Source organism: Pimephales promelas, chromosome 23 (genome assembly GCF_988280905.1).
Source record: "Pimephales promelas chromosome 23, fPimPro1.hap1.1, whole genome shotgun sequence".
Classification (NCBI taxonomy): Eukaryota; Metazoa; Chordata; class Actinopteri; order Cypriniformes; family Leuciscidae; genus Pimephales; species Pimephales promelas.
The window spans coordinates 16,667,229-16,688,253 of NC_142791.1; the positions used below are offsets into that span (position 1 = coordinate 16,667,229).

At 38.4% G+C, this 21,025-nt stretch overlaps 1 protein-coding gene across 4 annotated transcripts in view; it reads left to right on the plus strand.

Annotated features, from left to right (window-relative positions):
• The window catches only part of LOC148969431 (PALM2-AKAP2 fusion protein-like), a 41,645-nt gene that overhangs the window by 13,757 nt on the left and 6,863 nt on the right, over nt 1-21,025 (plus strand). For 3 of the 4 annotated variants that reach the window (XM_089126494.1, XM_089126493.1, XM_089126492.1), the window contains exons 2-4: nt 10,584-12,723; nt 16,117-16,310; nt 17,908-17,931. In XM_089126494.1, coding sequence (XP_088982620.1) covers nt 10,692-12,723; nt 16,117-16,310; nt 17,908-17,931 — 2,250 coding nt within the window. In that variant the 5' untranslated portion in view covers nt 10,584-10,691. Of the gene's footprint in view, nt 1-4,470; nt 4,635-10,583; nt 12,724-16,116; nt 16,311-17,907; nt 17,932-21,025 lie in introns of those variants that run through there. The other variant, XM_039676471.2, reaches the window with a different exon arrangement.

Here is a 21,025-nt window from a genome sequence, read left to right on the forward strand (position 1 = left end):
CCTCAGAGTTAAACTGTTGGGTTTTACCGTTTTCGAATGTATTCAGAAGAATATCACTAACCAGACAGTTTCTGGTCTCATTGACATCAATAGTATATTTTTTTCCTACTATGGAAGTCAATGAGACCAGAAACTGTCTGGTTACTGATATATTCTTCTAAATATCAGAAAATCGGCTGAATGGATTCAAAAACGGTAAAACTCAACTGTCAACTCTGAGGGTTGTAAAATGAGCCTATTTCCAAAGAAAGTGGAGTATCCCTTTAACCCATGTCAACTAACTCTCATTAAAGCATTAGTAGACTGCCTGCTAATAGTTATTTCAACTTAACTTAATATCTGCTAACACTTTATTTTAATGCTCCCCCAATAGACAAACTCCTGACTTTAAGTAACTTTGAAAGTGTGAGTTGTAGTTGCAAGTTAATTACAGTTTGTTGTTGTTAGTTAGTAGAATGTCTTAAGTGGACCATTGAAATAATGTGTTACCACAATTTTTTGATGTATTCTTGCTGGTTGACTCGTGACATGATGTTCATTGAGTGTCACTCTAGTTTATTTTAGTTGGCATCATAAAAACATTTAGACATATAATCAAGTTGAAAGTGTAGCCTAGCTGTTTCTTTTTCTGGACAACCTCTCCATAACACAAAGCAGGGTTTGCCACAGTACTGACAGCGCTGCCTGCAACCTGGATGCTAAATTTAGAGTAGAAGATGTGCTCTATTTCTCTTCTCCCGCTGGACTTGGAAAGCAGGTTAACCAAGAGTTTGATGGTCACGCTGGAAAAGCCATGTTTGGTTCTCTCTATAATATTTGGTGGTCACTATTGGGCTGGCTGTAAGTCAATTATGCTCCTTTGACCTTTGTACCATGATGTCTCGAGGTGTGTAAGTGTCAGTGTACTCACAGCCCCTCAGTAATGCACATAAGCCTTTAAGCCACTGTAATTCAGTTTTCACTAACTAGGGTTGGTGTCATTTTCAATGGCTCTTAAGCCAGGTTAAGTTGAAACAAATTGTGCTCCAATCAGCTCCAGTAGTTGTACTGTAAGTAAGGCTAATTGAAATAGTTCTTCAATGACTTACACTTATAATAGACTACACCTTCACGAAACAATATTTTGATTGGGCTTTTGGGACGAGGCCATCCTTTTTTTCGTGTGTTTGGGGTGTTGATGTTTCCCATTTTACCCCGGCTGACAGCATCCAGATGAGCCTCTTCTGCATGTCTTCCCGTAGATTAGAGGTCATATTTTAGGCAGGGCGGTGACAGGGTGTTAAGCACAATGTCCTGCGTTTATTCCCCTCTACACTTCCTTGTCTTTAAATGTGTTGTCTTTGTTTTGCTTTTGAAACCTCTTCTAAAAGCTGACTTAATTTCTTCCTTTCTCAAAGAGGTTTTTGTTGTATTAGCATGTTCTTCCACAAACACGACTTTAATTCCTTTAGAAGTGAAGACAGTCGGCAGTATTTGCTGAAGCCTAAAGTGTTTATAAACCTCAGCTGCTTCCTATCTATCTCTCTCTCTCTCTCACTCTCACTCTCTCTCTCTGTGAGTTCTGGAAGTGTGTCTCTCACAAAAGGAGAAATTCTGAAAACTGTGCTTGTCTGCAGTGAATGGGGACTCAGGACCCTATTTTAAGGATCTAAGCACATGGTCTAAAGCGCAAGTGCAGTTAGGTCGTGTCCGAATCCACTTTTGAGAGTTTAACGACGGGAAAAATTAGTAATGGGTGTGTTTTGGGTGTAACGTAAACCAATCAGAGTCTCATCTCTTTATTATAACATCAGACATTTCCAATTGTATGTCATAATTATGTTTTATATCATAATTTCAATTTAGTATTTCACAATTTCAACTTAAAAATAAAATTTAGAATAAAAATACTGTGACTTGGTATATAATAATTTCAAATTTTGTGATAATTATCTGTTTTATCTAATAATTTAGCATCTCAATTTTAAGTTTGCATCTAATAAGTGACTTAGTATATCATATTTCAACTTTTTATGTTATAATATCTGTTTTATCTCATGATGTAGTATCTCATTATTTCAACGTTTGTCTATTTCGACTTTGTATACTTAGTAAATGATAGTTCCAAGGTTTTATGTCATAATTTCAACTTTTCATTTAATAAATATGATATAGTATATATAACGATTTTGACTTCTGACTATTTTATATATCATAATTTCAAGAATTTAGTCAGAACTTTTTCATTTAAATTTCATCATCCATTTCATAAATTTGACAGTATATCCTAATTTTAACTGTCATAATTATCTGTTTAATCTCATAATTTATTATCGCATAATTTAGACTTTTTCATGTCATAATTTCACCTTTTTTTTATGTGACAAATATGCATCCATATTTCAAGTTAAAAATATGACGACATCATTATGACTACATTTCATAATTTCAACCTTTCATGACATAATTTCATCTTTGTACTAATTATGACTTTTTATGGGATTCCACATGTAAAGCGCTTTTTCGAAAAGGGTAGCTCGACTACAGCTAAAATGCGCCAAGAAACATTATCAGATCTGATAACACATTATCAGAAGCCTGTAAGACAATAAAGTACTGTCTGACAGTATCCTCCCCAGAACTGCAGTATTATTATTATTCTTGATGCACAGTGACACACAGATTGTGGGCGGAAGGATCTCTCTAGCAGAGGATGGCACACCCCATCCCACTGCTGTCAACATCCTCCATTAAAACACTCTGCCTTCAAACTCCAGAGAAGGAGAAGTTTGCAACAACCCACAACTTTAGCATTTTTAAACCTTTTTCAAAATGAAGGATATTGAGGACACGCTATTGAAACACTTTTACTTCGCAGTCTCAGTCAGTCTATCATGTGAAGTGTTGGTTGACATGAAGGTTATGCTGCGGTCTTTGTGTATCTCGGTAAAGACGCGAGCGTGTGCTGTTATTATTAGCACAAAGGCTCTTTAACAGCCTTGGATGACTGAGTGGCTTTCAGTTCTCACGGTGATCTTGCCTGGATCTCTTCTGCTCTTATCTGTAATTCTATTGTTGTCCCATTTAAAACAGACACTTGTTGTCACAAGGACATTATAGTCCTACCACAGCGAAATCTCATCAGGGATATACTGTACCCACTTCTATTTTGAGGTTTCAATGAGAACAATTCTCATCTACCCAATTTCACAATGTGTACTTCATGACCTGATAAGACGGTACTCAAATATGGAATGCAAGACAAATATTACACCATAGCTTTTGTGAGAAAACTCCTGAAAAGAGTAGGACACGCCTGATTAGATTAACACAAATCACATTGTTGTAATTCATACTGTTTATGGGACGGGTTGGTTACTGAGAATGGGTTAGCAGATAGTATCAGTTTTATCATAATTGGTAGTATTGGGCAATTCCGTACCCACTATTTATAAAGCAGATAGTTCCAGTCCTTTTTTCTGATTGGTGTTTTATTAACGACACAATCGGTTCTATGTATCATTACACAACTCACACCACTCTAAGCAACGTAAACATATGTTCTCATTGATGTTGGTCACTGAAGCTCATCGAGTAGAGGATATTTCGAGAAAGTGTACCTGCATTTACATTAGATAAAGCATTTTCCTTCAAATCAGTCCTATATTCCTAATAAAAATATCCATTTGAATGTCCGCTACGATATCTTGGCCTTTTAATGTGTTTTCCCGTGCGCTGACATGCTATTTAGAAGTCTTCTCTACTGACTGACTCAACTAACTCATCTAATGGGGAAATAATATACCTTGTTGCTGTTCCTGATCAGGGACTATTTTTTCAGCGGAAGAAAGGCTTTTAGTGATTTTATTTATTTTACATATTTTTGTTTGCTTTAATATTAGGATTCTGTGGTAACCGTTTTATAAAAGCAATAATAACTGTATCTAATCGTAACATAATAATATTATAATATTAAGCCCTTCAGCCGTGACTTATTCACAAAACAGCACAGCCTCTCGTACCTTATTGCTTACATAACCATTCAGGAGGGCATGTCCACAGTTCTTTGTTACTCGCCTATATAATTATTATAAAGTGTTTCCCATAGTTTTACTGTGCTGAGGTGAAAATTCAATTGTATCAACTTCTGAAACTTGTGAATGTGTAAACGTATCCAGTGTGAGTAAGAGAATCCAGACCGCGTGTTTTGAGTCAGCGTTGAAGGCGCTTTTCCTTGTAAGGTGTCTCTAGGAGTTTGGAGACTCCCTCGGCCCGGGTCAGCTCCGACAGAGCGCTGCTTTGTGTTTAGGACAGGAGGAGACCACACCCCTCACTTTTAAACCAGACCCCTTCTGCCCGTGACATCACAAGAGTCCCGACTCTGCGAGACGGACAGAAGAGAGAGAGGCATTGTAGGAGAGCGGACGGAAACGAGTGTTGTGTGGTGAGTGCAGCACACATGAGGAAGAGGGGCGGGGGTGGGAAGAAGTCGCCCTGGGACGGGTTTCACTATAAGCCTTATAGTGTGAGGTGGACTCTTTCTCACATTACAGATTTGACAACAGGACACTCAGGACTTGTACTTTTTTTTCATATAAAGGTGCTCTAATTTCATGGCAGAAGTCTGTTAAGAAAATTGGGGAAGTATGAAAAAGGTAGGAAGAAAACTCACTCTTTGGAATTCGGTTTTGGACTAAATATAGGAGGCCTATATTTTCGTATTTTCATTTTGAGTCTGAGAGAAGTAATGATTAAGACGTTACACGTTCATAGCTCAGGAGATTTATTTGACGTCTTAGTTTCGTTTCATCGATATATCAGCTTCGTGTGAGATGTTTGTCTTAAAATACATTAGGGAAAAATGAAAATGATGATTGTTGAGTAATTTGACTTGGGGACTTGGTCAGACTTCATATTATAGTCGATCTTCACAGTTTAATTAACATTATTAACTTACATTGTTACTTACTTACACTATTAACTGACCTCTAACAGTATCCCCAAAACCCCTTTACTCCTAAACCTCAAACTCATTAGCAATAAATGCATTATCCAGAACAGCATGCAGTAAATATATGGTCTTGTGGGTATTTATTGTTAAGGCTACCTCATATAAAGTGTGAACTGGCATTTTTTTTCTTGTCTCTGATATTTGACTGCAGACTTTGATATCGATATCTTAAATATTGTTGAACTCCAAGAAGCACTTGGCTTAAGCTTTCCACTGGATCCAGTTGAGGAATGATTGGGCGTCCTGTGTTCTGTGTCTGCGCTAGTAGAGTTGATAATCCTATTTCAGGAGTCTTTCATCAGCGGTGGGGTTTGATGGGTCTGTCCTTCGAAGAATGTGTCTGTTCTTTGACTTTAAACATATATTTTGAACACTTAAACCACAATGGAAATTTATTTTCATTACACTTTGGGTTTCGTTCTGGGTTGTTTCAACCAATGTTTGGGTCAAATATGGACAAACCCAACCGTTTTTAATAAAAATAAATTTGAGTTGAAACAACCCGGCATTTTTTTTTCTTGAGTGCATCAAAATATCAAATCAAGTGGCTCTTTTATTTAAAAGAAGGTTTTGAATGATTAAATTACTATATATGATTGTCAAACATTGGTAGAACATATTTGATATAATGAACTACACCTGTCTGTACCTCCATTAAACATCGACTGGGGAACACTTACAAAAAGCCAATGCAAAAATGTCTCAGAAACATTCATACATTCCTAAGCATGACTTAAGTGCCCGAATACTTTTGGGGGCCACTCTATTGAAAGAGAAAGTATGGCCCAAATGGTGTCTGTCTGACTAAACACTTCCAGATGCTGGGAGGGCAACAACATGCAGAGCGCAACGTAAACAGAGGCACCAATAAACCCGTTTCAGAGTTAGAAGACAAATGTGAGGCACTGTGCCCATGAACACATTAACTTACAAGTTGTATAAATATACATGGAGTTTATCTCCATCCATCTTGGCCTTTTGTAGGTTTATATACACATTCAAGACCATGCAGATAGTACACACACTCACACACACACAGTTTAATGACGTGAAGCAGGGCTGTGTATCCTTCATCACTTCTATTAGACTGCCGGAGCCTGGAAGACAGCTGAACTATGCCGGGAATGTCAGAGGGGGTTTAGAGGAACATCCGTGGAGAGCGTCTGTTCCTCAGAGGACACACTGATGTCCCTTCACTCCTGACTTCTCAGGGCCACAGACTCCAGGGAATACAGTTTTAATGCACATGCAGCCATTGCAAAGACAGCTGAGAGTGGCTTATGGTTATTGAAAAGAAAAAAATGAGGATTGCTAGAGGTTGCTCTTTCACTGGTCAAGAGACTTCATGGATTTCTTAGTTATGTTTCTTTAACGAATCAGCTTGGCCTTGCTAAAAAAAAAAATCTCACGGCATGTTTACACAACAACGACATGTTTACACAAGTTTCCGCATACTGGCGGACAACTTAGTCAAACCGATCACCATATACATGGATCCGCGAGATGACAAAAAAATCCGCTGTATTATTCATGCCAGGCCAGTAGTTGGCGATGTTACTTTGTAAAGAAACACTATAGACAGAATAGGTAATAGAGTGCAAAAGTGATGACTTCACTTTGTAGGACAACTCGGAAGCTAGCGGCGCATGGGTTCCCTCGATTGAAAAGCTCTGAATTTTCCCCATAGACTTTTGGAAAATCGCAAAAAATAAGATCTGTGTTTAACAAAGGGTTGTGACCCTTACATGTTTTGTCTTATAAAGTTAATTAAAAAAACACAAGCAGTCACAATAAAGTTTAAAAAACCACAAACAGGTTATATCTGTGTGTTCTTTGTCATAGATCAAAACGTGAAAATATTTAGAGGCTTTGTTTACCACGGACCTTATTTCAGGCGATTTAGCAAAAACCCATTCAAAAATCCCATAGACTTTAGAGCGAGGGAACCAGGAGTGCTAAAATGCTAACTCACTTCCGCGTTTTGGCCAACAGAGTGACGTTGTAACTTTGGCACTCTATAGACATTGTAACTTTGGCACTCTATAAGTCACCGTTTTGACATTCACATTTTTGTTGTTTACATGTCTTTAGTAAATCCTGTCCCAGTCAGTCAATCTGGCCCTAAGTCTTTGTCTTTTTCTACAACTTTCGAATACTTTTGAGAATCAAAGCTTGTGATTACGTCAAACTCTTTGCTGAACATACGTGCATGGTCACTGTTGTTTTTTACTTGATTTTGGATTCATTTGATGAGAAATTAGCTATTAAGTTCATATTAAAATTAAATTAAAATCTTGAGAAATCTGAGCACAATTTGAGATACTGCTGAGATCTCTTTTGAGAAGACTTAAGTCAATCAGGAGAGTTTAAACTCTTATTAGAACTCATTTCTGAGGACTAATTGAGATATTAAAGAGATTGCATTTGTGATTTCTCCTTGTGTGTGAGAGTTGTTTGGGAGAAAAAGGGGGAAACGCCATGTGTTGTGCTCTTAATGCTCTTAACGCTTGATTGGATGTTGGCCCGCTGTGGGAAGTGCTAGACAGGACACATGAGACTGTGGTAAAAACACGTGGCGCTTCTCATGAAAACTTTCAACAACACGTCCTGGTCAGATTTGACAATTCTCACACTGTGATTTCAAACAATTTCCAACCAGTAGATCATCACTGGTTTTCGAATGAGGAAAGGAGTGGCCTCATGCAGACTAGATTCGTATTTTATCATGGCTTTGTTTCAGAACTGATGAGTTGATTAAGTGTTTTGTAGTGCTCAAATCAACACCCTTAGGCTGTTGGCTTAAGGGAAATTCACATGACTTCCTATTTGTCATTATTTGGTGAGAGTTTGGGCTGGACGCTAGTGAACACACCCTGAAGGGAAGGGGGTTGTCTGTGTGACTGAAGAAAGGGGTCTTATTGAGCTCATGCCACATTAAAGACACATGTGACACTGTCTGCTACTCAGACCCAGAACGGCTTGAGATAAGAAAGGAAGTTATTAACGCTGTTTGATCTGAAATAAATCTGCAGATTCACTTAAACAGTTCATGTTCTGCTTTTTTAGATAAAGCCCTCTTACATACTTTTTGGAAAAAATCTGGTAATATTAGTTATCATATTTTTAGATTCAATCATATTGTTGTTATGATTAAAAATATGAATGTTCAATAAATGTAATAATGATACACTTTTAAAATGAAGGTTCTTTATTGGAAGCAATGGTTCCATGAAGAACCTTTAACATCCATGGAATGTTTCCATTGAACAAAAGGTTCTTTAGAAAAAAAGTTTATTAGCCGTTTTTCACACTAAGAAAAAAAAATGGTTTATACATTGAAAGCTTCTTTGGGGAGCCATTTTTTTTTTTTTTTTTTTTAATATTATTCCCATTAAAGTATTTGTTTAGGAATATTTATTTGCTCATAAAGAAATTTTGCTTAAAAGTGTATTAGAATCCCAGTTCTAATGATGTAATATATTTTGTTCCACCCAGTGATAAAAAAACAATAGGTTTACTTTATGTGGCCATGAACACACCGTCCATCACCTGAAATATCACATGACTTTGAGCTGAAAATACAGTTATTTCAAAACAAATTCCTCTTTTCTAGGCTATCCAGTAAAAATAACATCTCTATGCTGCACTCCTGCTAGTTTATTATGCTTTTCCATTTATGGCAGGTTATATTACCGTTATTTTCTTTACAGGTTTCTGACTAGCCTTTTCAGGAACACCAACTTTCAAACAACAGCAAACAACTGAAATTGCTCAGGCATGCACACTCGCCTCTAAAACATAAATGCTGAGCAAAGAAACAGAATTCCTGCAATGGCCTCTGTTTACCAGAGAATACGGCACTATAACGGTTTCAGTAAAACTACACTCTAGACAGGACTTACTAGCAATAACACTTTCACGTTTTAGTATCTTGTATGGATTCAGTGGTTTTGTTGTTAAAGGTTTGCTGGGGTACGGTTTACTTGCTTTGGTTTGTGGCATCCTATGGTTTCCAAACTTGGAACAAATATCAGCAGAAGAATTTCGGTTGGAACAGCATACCAAATTTGTAGCCAATGTTCAACAAGAAAGCATTAAATAGAAACTTGCATACACTAATAATATTAAAGAAACATGTAGAACATTTTTAGCAAGCTTGTCATTCCTCAAAAAAATCTTTGAAAATGCCCTAAGACAAAAAATAAATAAGATCTGTCAGATTTTTCATTTAAAAAGGACTGTCCATCTGGTGAATGAGTAGCAATGAAAGCAAAGCTCAGTGTAATAAGTGGTATTTTCCCCTGAGGAGACTTTACTGTTCTGCAAATGCATCTCAACAAAGTCCCACAGGGTTACTAGACCACTTCAGTACCAGAACCATGCAATAGAAACCCCCCTGCAATTATTCCTCTGAAAATAAAGAGTGTCTACATAGTCTAGACATCAGTGTTTTCTTTTGGTAAATAACTAGGATCTATTACCCACTCACACCCATTAGACATAGAAATGGAGGGGCATAAAGAAAACTAGGGCATGCAAAACCTTTCCTTTGCAAAACCTAAACGTTTGGTTTGTTTCTCATGAGTTGAGCTGAGCATAAATCATCACAACCTTGCTTACCTTGTGATGTTCTTGTACCTTATGAAAGGTCTGGGTTTGATACGCAGGAAAACATATGTAAGTTGCTTTGGATGAATGCTCTGCCAAATGCATAAACTAGAATCCTTCAATCATACAGAAGAAATTGAAACAGAAAACATATGTACTTTATGTTCCATTGCAGGTCAATGGTATTCTCCAAAAAGATATGTATGAATTCCTATCATCTGATGTGGGTGTGTTAATGGGGATACTAAGGTGAAAGTCCCATGTTTTCCTCTCACTTGAGACTTGTGCAACTCCATTATACCATTGAGTAGACCAAGAGAAGGGATCTTCAATTATTAAAACTCAGGATCAGATAGCAGAGGTCAGAGTTCAACAAACCCATTATCTTCTACATCTTACCACAGTCCACCTATATTATGCATGATGGTCACATGCAATATTTTCTTTAGGATGTTGCTTTGGTCTCTGATGTTCAGACAGTTGGTGGTGTAGCAACCAATATAAATGAGGTTCTCTTCGTTTTGGAAATTTCTGATAATCTGCACACAAAACAACTGAACAGTTTTCTGCAGATAAATAAACTACTTTTAGTTTGGGGAAGGGGTCCATCTATGCACATATCTTACTGTATGTTATTTTCAGCGTTGCATTTTTGCATGCAAAGACAAAAATTCTACATCATCAAGAGCTGTTCACTTCTGCGATTTATCTTATATCAGCAGCAAGAGTTCACAGAAACTGCACCACGGAACACCTTCAGTAGACTCAAGTGTGATTTACATGTGTGCACCCAAATTCAGAAATAGTGTTGAGGTCATCAAACAAACCCAGTTGTGCACCAAATGTATTACTGTGTAGTTGCTGAATTTCAAAGGTGCGAAATGCTTGAAAGTTGGAAAAAAATTAATGTCGTGCAATTATGTATTTTCATGAGTGACTATAATGCATGTTCGAACTAATGTGATCTCTATCTTTATTTCCCTAGAAGTCCCCTGAACTCTCAGAGGATGACAGTGAGCTGAAAAGAGAGAGAAGCCTGAAGACTGTAAGTTTTTTCGATTCAGCGAGTGTGATATCTGCTGGTGAGAGCAGTATGGAGCTTGAAGTTCAGACTGAGACCCAGCAAAGTTATGTGGGCGGTGGGCAGAACAGTGTGAGACACGGGGGAGACGGACTGGACAGCGAAGTAGCCAAGGAAATCCTGTACCTGGATCAGGTCCTTGAGGACAACTGCTGTGACCCCAGGGCCGAAATGACTTCAAATGGGACAAGTTCCCTAGAGATTATCTCAATTCGAGGTCATGGAACTGGACCTTCTGTGCATACCTGCGACACATCAGCCTTACACAACCATGAAGTTGTTTTAGAAGGCAAAAAACAGACCACTTTTGTTGATGATAACTTTAATACTAAACCCAATGGCCATGCAGCGATGATAGGAAACGACTCTACAAGGTCACCAGAGTCCCCTAGGACAGCAATCAAGAAAGAGGCACGTTTTGAGCTCCGACCATTTCATGAAGAAAAGAAACCATCAAAACTATTTGACAACCCAACTGAGAAAGAGGTCCGGGTGAAGAAAGTCCGACCCACGGAGGAAATTGCAGAGCTAGAGAGGGAAAGGCTGGAACTCATTCGGGGTCAGGCAGTCAAGAAAAATCCTGGAATTGCAGCGAAATGGTGGAATCCACCTCAGGAAAAGGCACTGGAAGAGGAGCTGGAGCCAGAGCAGCTGGAGTCTCTTCGAAGATATGAGGAGAGGAAGCAGAGGAGGCCAGAAACAAACCGTATGCCACAAGCTGCTCCCAGACAGACAATCTCCGTCATCCAACCTGAAATAGGAAACAAGGAGGATGTTGTCATGGAAGAGATTGACTTTTCTGCAGCACGCAAGCAATTTCTGCAGATGGATCATAGCAAGCAGCCCACAGCCCCTAAGAGGAACGTGGCACCGCAGCTTTACTCTGCCAAACCTTTCTTCAGGACTCCCGAGGTCACGCACGTAGAGAGGCCATGCGGTTCTGTCACAGTTGCCAATCAAGAAGGGGTCACATTCTATGATGGAAGTGAAGTTACTACAGTCAAAGCTGAAAAGATTTACTGCTGCTCTGGAGAATCTGTCACACCACCCAAAAATGGTTTGGCTCAGAACGAGTTTAAAGATGATGATTTTACTTGTGCCCGGGCTGTGATGACCATTGTGAAGGAAGAGGATTCTGATTTGTGTCAACATTCTTTGAACAGCTCCTACCATATGGAAGAAATTGACTCCGGGTTAGATGACCTATCCCTGCGGTCTCAGGACACCACTGTACTCGAGACGCTCTCCAATGACTTCAGTATGGACAACATAAGTGACAGTGGTGCATCAAATGAGACCACAAGTGTCTATTTGGAAAACTCTCTTGGGGAATACTCTTTTCCCTCAACTCCAATGGCCACTACACCAATCAATGGGAAACATGAAATTGGTATCAGATCTCCAGGTGAACAGAGTGGGTCTTATCACGGAGAAGGCTTGACTGAAGAAGAGCTGGAATACCATGCTGGTATTCTAGTTCAAAATGCTATCCAGCAAGCCATTGCTCTGCAGAATGACAAATGGGAGCCTCTTCAGGCCACACAACATTCGTCCCCTATCCCCGAAAGACATTTGGAAAGCATTCAACCCCAACCCCTAGTCGAGAGATCTACCATCACAACACCTCCCAAAGTGCCATCCCCTCAGGAAGAGACGAGAACAATTGCTCCTCAAATAACTGTAGTTCAAGCCGCCCCAGTTATTCCAGTGAACACTTACAAACCCCCTAGTCCTTCTCCACCACCAGTGGAGAAACCAGAATTCAGCTATTTCAGTAAGTACTCTGAAGCAGCAGAGCTCAGGAGCACAGCGGCTGTCACTCGTGCTCAGGACACAGAAGTCACCTCAGGGCCGTTCAAGCTGCGCTCCCGCAAACAAAGAACCCTGTCCATGATCGAAGAGGAGATCCGGGCAGCCCAGGAGCGCGAGGAAGAGCTGAAGAGACAACGGCAGGCGAGACAAACATTGCAACCGCCCCGGACGCAGAAGCTGAAGGCCAGCAACCAGCCAAACAAGCTGGTCCTTACTGGGAAGACAGCACCAGGTATGAGTATATCCAGCCAATGTGTGCAATCATGGCAGCAATAATTGAACACTTACTGTAGGTCAATTGGTGTAGAACTTTATTTGAGGACTTTTATTTGAAGGCTAACTTGTCCTATAATTAAAGGGATAGTTCACCCAAAAATGAAAATTCTGTCAGTATTTACTCACCCTCATGTTGTTCCAACACTGTAAGACCTTCGTTCATCTTCGGAACACAAATTAAGATATTTTTGATGAAATCTGAGAGCAGGATCACTCCATTGTAGTCCATAGGCTTCTTAAGGGATTGAAACTTGCTGGCTTCAAAAAGTTATTAAAGACATCGTTAAAATAGTCCAAGTGACTACAGTGGCTCAATCTTAACTTTATCAAGCAACGAGAACACTTTTTGTGCACAAAAAACAACAAAAATAAATACTTTGTTTCAACTATTCACTTCCTTCTCTCTGGGCCTCGATCTGTTGTACGTCACACGCATCACACACATGACCAGCGTCAGCCAATAGTGAGCCTACGTGTGACATAGCTCTACGCTATCACACTACGTTAACTGACTAGAGGCCCATAGAGAAGGAAGTGAATAGTTGAAATAAAGTCGTTATTTATGTTTGTTTTTGCGCACAAAAAGTATTTCCGTCACTTGATAAAGTTAAGATTGAGCCACTGAAGTCACTTTTTTAACGATGAAGGACTATTTTAACGATGCAGCTCTCAGATTTCAAGTTTCAATTCCTCAAGAAGCCTATGGACTAGTATGCAGGAGTGATCCAGCTCTCAGATTTAATCAAAAATATCTTAATTTGTGTTCCGAAGATGAACAGAGGTCCTACGGGGTTGGAACAACATGAGGGTGAGTAAATACTGACAGAATTTTCATTTTTGGGTGAACTAAACATTTAATAGCCCTTTAGTATAAACCATACAAGATGCAAATTAGTACTCATAATCATATTTAAGGTGCTCTTTGTGAAGTTTTTCATGGATAACACCAGAACGTAATTAATTATTTCCGGACTTCAATTACTCAGTCTGCTGGTAGGCTAAATGTGTTGACGCCTATTTCACAAGTTCACTAGTACACATAAGTCAGATAGAAAAAATTGCTGTGGTGGGAACAAGCCAAGAGTTAGAAGTCGGGGTGGTGGTGGGATGCTGAAAACTGTAGAGGAAACGTAGGTGAGTCTGTGTGTATAGTCTTCTTCCTCACAAATTGATAGGATTAGACGTGATAATTGCTGATGACACGTTGACTGGATAGATCATTTGAACGTGCTCCTCCCGAACTTTGTTAATAAAACATCATTTCAAGAAATGTTTGACTACTATTGCAAACCATCAGCTAAGACTGAAGGCTGACAAATATGTCTCTGTAACTCAAAATTTGATGTTAATTACCTGGTGATTCTCAGTCATTTCACTGGGATCCTGGAGCTTCTCTTCATAGAGCTACTTTAGTTTACATTCCTTGCACGCTGTGTCCTCTGGGTCTGCACCCGCTGTTCAGCCTCAGTCACTTTTGCAAGCTGTGCTTTTTGAAGAGGGCTTGAAGAAAACTGCAGCACAGTGCCTGATTTGTTTTTCACTGTATGAGCTTGATGACTGATGACTTCTCTGAACAATTGACTAGATAATGCTATATGGGTAACATATATATGTGTAAAAGCTTTCAGTTCTAGTGACCACCAACAGTTTCAAATTATGTTGGTTTGATGTTAAAAATCATTATAACAGACTAGCAACATGTACTTTAAATGTTCTGTTTATGTGTGTTTGGTTTTGGTGATGTAACACTCATCTGCACAGTATTTAATGGCAGTGTGTGGTTTTCCTTTTGACAACAGTGTCTTATTCATGATGATGTCCTGTACTTGAGAAGTTTATGTCTGCCCTCTAGTGGTGTCATAGGGAATGCATGAGTCCTTTCTTTTAGCTTGCTTTTAGCTATAATGCTAAATCCCATAGTATTGGAATTGATCTTGTGTGATCCGTATCGTTTATTGACCTCTCATTGATGACAGTAGTTCTGCAGAGGACAAATATAGACTTCATGTGAAGAGGCACAGATTTTTCTACTGCAAATTTTTACTTAAAGCTTTTCAAAAAGAGTGTACACTAGGTGGGATTCAAAACTTCAAAATCTGATATGTGCTTTCTTTACAAAATCTCTAACTTGCAAAAGTCGGGAAAATGTGCAGAAACAAGAGCATAGTATTGTTTTAGCTGTTCAAAAGAGCTAAATGCACCTTCCCTAAAGATCCTGAATAGTTAATATACGATATGTTTCCATTGGGGGAGAAGAGCTTACCATGTAACCCCATGGTAAAAATATATATATATATATATATGAAATTTTAAAATATACCTTATTTTGTATACACACTTTAATTCAATTAGAAAAAACTATGTTTCCATTGATATTTTTGACATCAATTTTTATGGGACTAGTAAGCAGAGCCGTTAATGAAGTCTATCACAAGAAGCTTCCATTGCTAACCATTTTGGCTTGTCACCTAACTCCACTAAAGCGATATTTAATCCCCCACGCTAAAGTACCTAAATTAGCTGCATTAGCTGCCCAATAATAATAATAATACGATTTTAATTAATACCGACTGACATGCTTTTCTCTCAGATTCCCTGGAACTGCATTGTATGTTTCTACACTGAGTCCTCTGTGCCTCTAGTATCCATACTTGGGTCATAATCAAGAATGTGTCTCTGAGCCCTTTCATGTCCGCTAAACTGCTGAGAGATGAAACATTCCAAACAAACTAAAATTCCAAATTAATGATGAACTATTTGGAAAAATTACTTTATCCATTTCTTCTAAGATATTTGTCATTAGTTACGTTGGCATTTGAAGTCTGTGCACATCGGTAAAAATACCGGTAAGTCTATTTTTACATTACTTAATACATATTGTTTCAAAGCAGCTTCACAGGGATAAACAGGAAAATAACGATCAATGGTGCAAACAGAGTTCAATAAAAAGACAGTAGTGTCGTTGTTCAGCTGAAGTCAGTTCAATTCAATAACTGTGAAGTTAATCAATTATGAAATGAGTTAATCTATAAATCTATAAATTTAAACTATAAAGCAGCTCTGCAGAACGCATGATGTCTTCGTACAGCTCTGTTCAGTTTTCATTTACAGACTGATCTCATGAAGTAGCGTGTGTATGACACGCCAATTCGTATTTCCATTTTTGGCATGCTATCAAGACGCATAATCGCCTTTCAGCGTGTTTATGAACGCCGTTGACTTAACGTTAATATATGACTTACCTCAACCCCGTCCCTAAACCTAAATATAACACCCAGGTCTTTTACTGTGGTGGAGCAATTATTTCTTACAGTGTGTATAAGTGTGTTATGTATTGGTCTGTGCGCAGGTAAGATTGAGAAGGTTCGTCCGGTTCCTCCGGTGTCGCCGTGCCCTTCAGAAGGAGCTCTGCCCTCGCCTCTGTCTGATCTGGGCAGCGACGACTCTGGAGGAGGACAGCGGACCAAGAACTTCATGCAGACTCTGATGGAGGACTTCGAGACACACAAGGTCAAGCGCAGAGAGAAAGCTGAGGACAGCAGTGTAAGTCTCTTATGGTCAGCTCTTTTGAATTGTCTGCGGATGCATGGATTTTATGGCCTAATAAATGGTGTGCGGATGGATGGATGGATGGGATCTGAGATCGATCTCTCAGAGATCCATCCATCCGCACACCATTTACAATCAAAACGTAGAATTTCACTTTAATGGAATAAGTGATTCCTAACTGCTAAAATACCATAGCAATGACTTGCATCAGAAACATAGTTCGTCTTTTTCATCTCATGCCAAGAAAGTGAGGAAAGGGACTTTCCAGCTCATTTAGAAACTGAAATCTGTCATCATTGACATGACACAATGTCTATTGAGGACTTGCTTGTTTCATATCAACCACAGTCTTTCTCCTTTTGCTTTCTCAGATATCAACAACACATTTCCTCTAAACGCTATTATTTGGAGAACAAACGACTAAAGTGTGGGTCTTTTGCAACTTGGCTGCACTGACAGTATCACATTCTATTATTTTAATGCAGACTAAGTGAAAAACAATGGCTTTAGCACCACAGTAGTGGCAACAATATTGGTCTCTGACCATTGTGATATAAACCCATGACAATGGTGCATTTGTAAGTTTGCCAAGTAAAATAGCTAAATATTTATAAATTGGATATTTCCTCAAGTCCTTACAAATTACCAATAACACAATACAAATTCATGCTTGTTTTAGCTTAGGGAAGGGTGTAACTAAATATTTGAGGAAGGGGTGGATCAAATAAGCTTCAGAATATGCCATTGACAAAAAAAAGCAATTAAAATATTAAAATTGGTTAACCACATCTAAATATAGGAATACATGTGTCAATTGTAGTAATGGCCCTAAACTCAGGAAACAAACACCTGTAATGGTCAATTAACATATTCTTGACAAATGTGGGAAAAATAGTTTTGATTAATTTTTAAAAAATACACACAATTTTTTTTTTTGACTCAATTCTACAATGTTAAGTGGGTGAAAAAAAAAACTCCTTAATTTTGTATTTGGGTCAAAAACGGGCAGCCATATAAATGAATGGGAAAAAACTGTAAAGAGCATTCTAAAATAAGCCAAAACAAAACACCAGGTGACAGTTTTCATCTTTAGGTTTTAGCTCTAAGAACTTACTGGAATGATATTTTAATGTAGTTAAAAAAAAAAATTAAATAAAACAAAAAAATAAGCATAAATTACATAGAAAATATTGTACTTTTTGAAGTAAATAAAATCAAAAATACCCCCAAAATAAAAAAAAAACACCATAAATGGAAAGATAAAACTTTATCGAAGACAGTGGTATAACATTTATAATAAATAAAAATTAGTAACAGTCCTCTGTGCCCACATTTGTCCACAACTACAGGATTAAGGGCTATAAAGTGAAAACGGTTTGAGGGCTACATACAGTATGTATATAGTTCAAGCTCTTTGAAAAATAACCGTTATTAGCTCTGTAATTAGCACACAGTATTGAGCCAATATGATCTGTATAAAAAGTCATATTAATGACCATGACCAGTAAGTTGATCTACTTTCACAAGCTGTTCTCTACACAATAGCAAGTGTTTGCACATTAACTAATTCTTCCTCTTTCCCTCTTGTCAGTATGTCCGCTCAGTTACAACTGAGGTACTTGTATGCTTGCTTCAAAGTTCATTGTGCCTTCATTTGTGTTGATGCATGTTTTAATGTGGGGGAGTTGTAGCAGTGCCGAATACTTTGACGCATATAACTTGTTTCCAAGAAATAATTGTCTTTTGTGTCGAATCATTGCGTCATTCATTACATATATGGATCCACAGTTTGAACTAGTCAAAGTATTTGCACCTACACGATCAGTGCAGTGCCACTATCAATTCACATGAATTTCGTGTCAAAGAACTACGAACTTACAATGTCCAGTCCAGTTCATTTGAGCATTTCACCACCATATTTCAGCTCTTTGTATTGTATGTATTTTACATAATATTTAAGTTATTTGAGAAGTTCGGATTGGACATTTAGGTTCGTTGGAATAAGACACAATGTGTGTAACACTTGGCACCAGTTTTTACTTTTGAAACAGCATGACTGTTCTCTTTTCTGCTTTATTGTTTCTGCTTTCATGCTGTGTTTGCACTTGTATTGTGTGTTGTGGTGTTTATATCTAAAGCTGTTTTGGACTGTCAGACCCAAACCTAGCATGAAACTGAACAGGTGGGGTCTATCTGATGTGTATGTTTGCACATGCGTATTGATATTTTTTTGTTAAAGCTCTTAACTAAATCATTGATATTGGCTTACTCCTTTTTTTGTTCTCAGTCAGTGTAAATAACGTAGACTGCTTATCTAACACGGTATGGTATGGTAAAGTAAAACTCACATCTCCCAGCCATTCTACAAGATACTTTAAACTTTAGAGCTCAGATCACATATTTTCTAAGAAAAATCATTATTCAAGTTATAAGATAACACTATTAGGTGTCATTAACTACAATGTACTTTCTTTGGGGGGAAAAAATCTCTGTTTTTGGTGTAATGTACTTGTGTTGATGTATTGAAAAACACTTTTGCTGCTATTGAGTTGGGGTACGTGTAAGATTAAAGATAGGTTTGGTGGTGTGGGTTAAGGTGTAAGGGAAGGTCAACGGGGTAATTATATAAGTGCATGAAGGTATGTTTAACCATACCTAATAATACAGTGTAAAATCATAGTATACAAGAGCATTGTATCAAATGATTCATTTAAATGTAGGTACATATTAGTTAAAGACACTCAATATAAAGTGGGACTGATAAAGAACAGTTTATGTTGATGTTATGTTCCCTTGTTTTGCAAGGGAAATCGGTTACACTTTATTTAGATGGTCCATGTTAGACATTCTACTGACTATAAGTAACTTTGCAACTAAATGTCAACTGACTCTCAGAGTAGACTGTTTGGTTAGGGTTAGTAGAATAAGTTGACATGGTTGCACAGTTACTTATAGACCATTTCACAAGATGTAAACAACACTGGTCCAGAAGCACTTCCTGTTTCAGTTTGTAACTGTTTTCTTTATTTCACATGTAAAGAAACCATCTTAAAGATGTTTGTTTAACTTTTTAATTCAGTTTTAAATGTTCTGTTGGTTGTATTTTATCGCAGCTTTTATGTAGTGTTAAAAAACTGAAACAGGAAGTGCTTCTGGACCAGTGTTGTTTACATCTTGTGAAATGGTCTATAGTCAGTAGAATATCTGTTGGAGGAGCATCACAATAAAGAGTTATCAGATATTAAGCAGACAGTCTACTAATGCTCTAATGAGAGTCAGGCCCTCTTTACAGCCGGTATTGAGATGCGTTTTGGTCGATCGGATCCCTTGTCAAGTGGGCACACTAATACAGGTCTAAAGAGGGTCCACTTTTGACCACTCCCAGAGGTAGTCGAAACCACATTTTACCGGATTTCTTTCATAGTGTAGACACTCATGTGATCGAATGTGTTCAAACAGCCACTGTCCTCTCTCCAGCTACTGGCCTAATGCCTAAACATTATGGGAATTCAGTTCAATTCAAATGTATTTGTATAGCGATTTTCACAATACATATTGTTTCAAAGCAGCTTTACAGAAAGTGCATTTCAGAAATGTACATGGAAAAATACATTTAGTTAATCATGTAATAATTCAGGGCATAACATATCGCCGGTATTGAGTCGTCTCTTCACAGGCATCGAGTCTTCTCTTCACAGGTGTTGAGTCGTCTCAGCAGGAAAGCAAATGGGAAATAATTAGCATAGCCGCTGTTCATAATGATTTACATTACACGAGAGTAGATGTTAAAAACTTGAAGACAGTGACTCTGGCGTCCCAGAGTCACCCCCTTCCATCCCCCACTCCACTCAGCCCAGCTTACTGACCTCTACATCCCTCCTGCTGCTGAGACCTAACCACAATCTCACAATCTCTCCACAGCCCAACCATACACACCAACCCATTTGACTAAGGCTGTCGAGCCCCACTGGTGCAACGGTTCCGTATGGCCAACATGACATCATGACTTTTGCGCAAACATACACGCCACTTTCGAGTCAAGTGGCGTGTTATCTCTACGCATTTTGAGCTATCTGCGTGTATGTCTACGCCATTAACGTCCGAGTGATTCCGCTTGTCTGCACACGCCGTCAAATGTCCACGCAAAACGAAGCAAAATGTAGATCTACATCTGGGGAGCGATCTTTTTTTTCCTAGGATGGTAGGGGAACACTCATAAATGCCAATAACCCCAGTGACGGGTAGGTTTAGGGACGGGGTTAAGGTAGGTCATATATTTATATATACAGTGATAACGTTAAGTCAACGGTGTTCATAAACACGCTGAAAAGCGATTACGCATGTTGATAGCACGCCAAAAATGGAAATACGAATTAGCGTGTCATACACACGCTACTTCATCAGATCATTCTAGTATGGCATACCACCTACCGCAAAACACAATATCTGCCCAACCACCCGTCATTCACGCAATACACACAGGAACGTAATGACTCTAAATACTATGCAACCTATATAAATAACCTACAGACTCTTCAAGTGTTATAAAATTTTAAATGCATTCGATCTGATTCAACAGAGGAATAAAAGTTAAGCATTATGTGAATGCATGGCTAAAGAGATGCGTCTTTAGTCAGAGCCTCGAACAATATCAGGAAGGCTATTCCAGAGTTTAGGAGCTAAATGTGAGAACGCCCTCCCTCCTTTAG